Source organism: Lolium rigidum, chromosome 5 (assembly GCF_022539505.1).
Source record: "Lolium rigidum isolate FL_2022 chromosome 5, APGP_CSIRO_Lrig_0.1, whole genome shotgun sequence".
Taxonomy (NCBI): Eukaryota; Viridiplantae; Streptophyta; class Magnoliopsida; order Poales; family Poaceae; genus Lolium; species Lolium rigidum.
In genome coordinates, this window is record NC_061512.1 from 133,967,341 (window position 1) to 133,972,657 (window position 5,317).

General features: G+C 41.3%; 1 protein-coding gene across 1 annotated transcript; it reads left to right on the forward strand.

Moving 5' to 3' along the window:
• The first annotated feature begins 921 nt into the window (after positions 1-921).
• Positions 922-4,744, forward strand: LOC124654568 (guanine nucleotide-binding protein-like NSN1). The gene is made up of 8 exons (XM_047193565.1): positions 922-1,253; positions 1,770-1,908; positions 1,994-2,167; positions 2,259-2,473; positions 3,031-3,295; positions 3,473-3,652; positions 3,738-3,949; positions 4,250-4,744. Exons 1-8 carry the CDS (start codon positions 990-992, stop codon positions 4,580-4,582), a joined length of 1,782 nt encoding a protein of 593 aa, XP_047049521.1. The 5' UTR covers positions 922-989; the 3' UTR covers positions 4,583-4,744.
• The last annotated feature ends 573 nt before the right edge of the window (positions 4,745-5,317 follow it).

Below are 5,317 nucleotides of genomic sequence, written 5' to 3' on the forward strand. Positions count from 1 at the left end.
GCCACCTAGCCCAACGAAAACGTCCAAAACGTCGCGTATGATGGTTAGGTGTGACACATGAATAGCCAATCATGTGGCACACTCACTATTTATTTTCGTACAACGGCTATGGCGCACGAAAATCCTCATTGTGGCGCACTGAGTAATGCTCCACTGGTATAGGCCTTACCAATGGTGAATCAGTGGTGCACCACTGGTAAATATTAGCAATGACGTGGTAGCAGTGACGCATGGATGGTGCGTCGTTGATACCAAAAATAGGTGCACAACTAATAGACTATTTTCCTTTTGAGAAAGTAATAGGCTATTTTCTAGTAATGCCGATCCTTGGATCTCTTCCCCATGACGCCGGCGAGGACGTGTATGCTGATTTCAACATCCTCTCCTATGAAGAGAGCTGTAGGTATTTTGTGGGGTGCCCCGTGTTCAAATTAAAAATAGTTTAGATTTTGAAAAGTTCAAATTCGAAAAATGTTTAAACTGCAAAATTATTCAGATTTTAAAAATGTTCAAACAAGAAAATCGTTCAGATTTGAAAATGTTTGAATTTTGAAAATATTCAAATTTAAAATGGTTCTATTTAAAAAACATTCAAATTTAAAAAATGTTCAAATTTGAAAAACTTTAAATTTCAAAAAATTGCTCAGATTTTGAAATTGTTCATACTAGAAGAAATAAAGTATAGAAAAAAAGATGGAAAATCGGAGAAGAAAACCGAACAGAAAAAATAAAAACCGGAGAAGAAAATGAGAAGAAAAATCGGAGAAGACCACGACCAGGAAGCATACAACGATGTGATGAAAGGCACGAAAAACTGGAAAAAAGCCTCTATCGCTAGTGGGCCGGCCCATGGAATCCCGTCGCTGTGCGGCGACCCAGATACATATGCCCTAACCAGACCCGTGTGGCCGGTACCCTTCACCCTCCATCGCCGCCTCTCTTCTTCCCTCTACCATCACCACCGGCGGCGGCAACGGCAAGACCGCAAGATGGTGAAGAAAAGCAAGAAGAGCAAGAGCAAGCGCGTCACGCTTAAGGCCAAGCACAAGGTGCTGCGCAAGGTGAAGGAGCACCATCGCAAGAAGCGCAAGGAGGCCAGGAAGGACGGCAAGAACCACAAGACTAGGGTCGAGAAGGACCCCGGGATCCCCAACGAGTGGCCCTTCAAGGAGCAGGAGCTCAAGAACCTCGAGGTCCGTCGCGCGCAGGCGCTCAAGGAGCTCGAGCTCAAGAAGGAGGCTCGCAAGGAGAGGGTAAGTGCAGGGCCCCTGTTCCGCCCAGTCCAGGTTCCTTACTGTGCTATACTTTATTCTTATTGTTTGATTTGATGTATAGCCTCCTACTGTTATATCTCTGTGTGCACAGACTCTAACGATTACTACTCTTCTTTAGATAGTTTTAGATGCTTTTGCCTAGATAGATGAGTGTTTATTTCTTTTATTTCCTTTCGATGAGGTTATTCATTGCCTTTGCATCATCGGCAAAGTGAGATGCTGGCTCAAGGTTGAAGTTGAAATATGATGTCTATGTCTATCTACCGTATAAGATCGGTATGATAATAATAATTATTAAGTTTGTTTATAGCACCACACATTCTCTCCATTAGGAACATGTAATTTCCTGGGCACCAGGATACCTTAATTAGCTATGATAGTCAATGCAGTTTGTTATTTACTCTTGAGGTTTCCTTATGTTTGCTCTTTATTTTCATACGCATCCATATCTTTAGCGTGTTGGACAGTGATAATATACTGTGCCCCTTCTTTCAGGCTAGGAAGAGAAAGCTTGGATTGCCCGAGGATGAAGATATTGCTGATCTTGCAGCTGCTGCTTCTGCACAGGGCAGTGAGTTTGCAGAGAAGGATGCAGCTAAGGATATTGCTTCTTTAGCAATGCCTAAGACCAACGGTTAATTTCTTTTCCAATTGCTGATTTGTATTGCCTTGCTGCTTGCATATACATCATTCACTAATGCTGTTGAAGGTGTCTCCAGATCATTCAGAGAGGGCCTTCTATAAGGAGTTGGTTAAAGTTATTGAAGCTTCGGATGTTATTCTCGAGGTTATTGATGCAAGGGACCCACTGGGCACTCGTTGCGTTGACATGGAAAAGATGGTCAGGAAGGCTGATCCAACTAAACGAATAGTGCTGCTTCTCAACAAGATAGGTATGACGCAACTTTCGATTGACTCCAGTACTTCCGGTGTGGTCTTTCCTTGTCTTTCTGCTTCTGAATGTAAATCTTGTGTGGGTTGCAGATCTTGTCCCAAAGGAGTCGGTAGAGAAATGGCTTACGTATCTAAGGGAGGAATTGCCAACTGTTGCATTCAAGTGCAATACTCAAGAGCAGAGGACCAAGCTGGGATGGAAATCATCAAAGCTTGATAAAACAAGCAATGTACCACAAAGCAGTGATTGTCTTGGTGCTGAGAATCTGATTAAACTACTAAAAAATTATTCCAGGAGTCATGAGGTAACTGATCTCGATGCTGTATAGAGATTATTAGATTCTGTCTTTCTTTGCCCGTGTTTATCTAGCTTCCATCAGGAGTTTCACTGCTTAGTTGTTTTTAGGATTTCTTGTTTTCTTATTACACAAGTTATAAGCCTATAAGTATTGAAAATTGCATCATTTCTTAAAAGCATCTTATATACATGATTTCATGCATTATTTTGCCTTTTTGTCCATTTTTTCATGAAAGGCGTATTAGCGATTTAACATACACACTGTTAATGATATTTTTATTTATTTTCATGTACAAGACACGCAAGTTTTCTATTTGGACATAGTTTAATCTGGTTGTTTCAACTCTCTTACTGTATTGATTCAATCAACCTCATCCTGATATTTTGATAATTACCTGTGTCCTATGATTATTTTACTTTGTTATCTAGCTTCTTTTTCTTTGATGCTCCCAGTTTCGCAGTGGTCTTGTAACCATTCATATACACCTGTATAGTTGTATTTCTTGTTCTGTTTTGTGTCATGCTTGATAGATACCTTTTTATTTTATTTTGGTTTGCTTGCAGCTCAAGCTGGCAATCACTGTGGGTATTGTCGGCCTTCCTAATGTTGGCAAGAGCAGTCTAATCAACAGCTTGAAGAGGTCCCGTGTCGTCAATGTTGGTTCTACCCCAGGGGTTACTAGATCAATGCAAGAAGTTCAGTTAGACAAGAAGGTGAAGTTGGTGGATTGTCCTGGTGTAGTGATGCTCAGATCTTCCAACAGTGGTATGTCTGTAGCCCTTCGCAACTGCAAAAGAGTTGAGAAAATGGAAGATGTAATCACTCCTGGTAGGTGCTATCTTGTTTCTTCAACATTCCAGCCAGCTAGCTCTTCTATTCATCCCAGTTGTGGGATTCTCTTGGTTTACTCTGCTGATACTATATATGACAATTAACTAGTTTCATGTGGCTCTGAGCCTAGAAGTGCATCATGCAATAACTCTTCCATATATTTTTGTTCTTCAGTTAAGGAAATCCTGACTCTTTGCCCACACGAGAAGTTGCTCTCTCTGTACAAGATGCCAAGCTTTACTTCAGTTGATGATTTCCTTCAAAAACTTGCTACACTCCGTGGTAAATTAAAAAAGGGTGGCATAGTGGATGTTGAGGCTGCTGCAAAAATAGTGCTTCATGACTGGAATGAAGGTACAATTAACAAGTTATTCCTTACCAATATTGTTAGTTTGTTACTTAGTTATTATTTCCATGCCATCTCACTATTTGTTATTAGGTAAAGTACCCTATTATACGTTGCCACCTAAAAGGGCTGCCGTGGAGGATGCCAATGCAGTAATTATCTCAGAAGATGGAAGAGAATTTAATGTTGATGAAATTTACAAAGCTGAGTCTTCATTTATTAGTGGTCTAAAATCCATGGAGGATTTCAGTCATATTGAAATTCCATCTAATCCCCCACCAGAGATTGATGAAGGGATGCTCGAGGTATTTCTTACAACTATAGTAGTGATTGTACTTTATTTATGTCATTTTATACTGTAGATTTTTGAGCCAACTTATTCTTGATATTGAATTCTATGCTTTAGTTTCTTACAACTTCTTGGCTATGTTCTGAGTAATTGTGATCATACAGATGCATATCCTTCTGTCTTTCAAAGGCATTTTCTAGGGTATATGCCCTTGTGTGTTAGATATCTCAAGTTAACGTGCATTTGGAACAACATAGATGACATAAAGTTGCATATTACTCTACGCCTAGGTAATGTTTTGTCTTGGATTCAACAGGATGGCACGACGCATAGTGAACCTGTCCAGGACAACCGTGACGAATCCATGTGTGACGTGAATGACCGTGAAGGAAGCAAGGCGACTAGTGGTAACACGCAGCATGACAAGCTGTACACCGCTGAGGGTATACTCGATCCTCGCAAGAAAAAGGCAGAGAAGAAACGGCGGAAGGGGAACAAGTTCAGCGTGCTGAATGACATGGATGCGGATTATGACTTCAAGGTGGATTATCAAATGAAGGATGCCGGTGTGGATGATGATGAAGATGACAGCAAAGGTGGAGACGAAACCACGGAGGGTGAGCCCATGACTGGTGTTTGCGATGCGTGAGGCAAACTGCATGCTGAAGATGTGATACGGAGTATTATTATTACAATGCTAGTGCCTGATGGACCGCCAACAGTGGGCATGATGTTAGGACTTTTTGTTTGCCGTTAGTTGAATGAAGAACTGCGAGAAAAAAAATGCAAAATATATATTTGAACTTCCCAATGTATGCGTGTATTGGTGGGAGTCACTCCGGGTGGCCTCACTGTTATGTTCTAATTTTGAGGCTCGACTGTGTTGCTTTTTTTTTTTTTTTTGAGATGGAAACCAGACTTCCATTAACATGTGGAAACAGCACGATCGCTGTCCACTAAAACTCGTACAAACTCAGGTACATCATCCGGCAATACAGCTGGGGATTGATGTTCAAGTTTTGCACCATACGTCGCCAGAGCGTCCGCAACTTTATTACAAGCCCTTGGGCAGTACTTAATAGAAAAGCTAGAGAAATTTAAACGAGCTAAAAACTTAATCTCTCTGAAGAGATGACCACTAACTGACAGATCATGAACTTCAACAAGTTTTTGAGAGTCCGTCTCCACTTGGATCGTACCAATACTCCAGGATTGCGCCCATTGTAATCCGGCCAGCCTCTGCGTGCAGGGTATCGTATACATAATGAAGAGACCCAGCACCTGCACCCATCGCAAAACCATCCGAATTTCGGACAACGAAACCCCATCCTCCTGTATGATTTTCGTGACAGAAGCTGCCATCAGTATTCAGCTTAAGCTCATC

Coding starts and splice junctions, on each gene's coding strand:
- LOC124654568 (XM_047193565.1), top strand. CDS start 990: ATGGTGAAGAAAAGCAAGAAGAGCAAGAGCAAGCGCGTCACGCTTAAG. Junction 3,296..3,472: donor GGAAGATGTAATCACTCCTG/GTAGGTGCTATC, acceptor TTTGTTCTTCAG/TTAAGGAAATCCTGACTCTT. Junction 3,653..3,737: donor GCTTCATGACTGGAATGAAG/GTACAATTAACA, acceptor ATTTGTTATTAG/GTAAAGTACCCTATTATACG.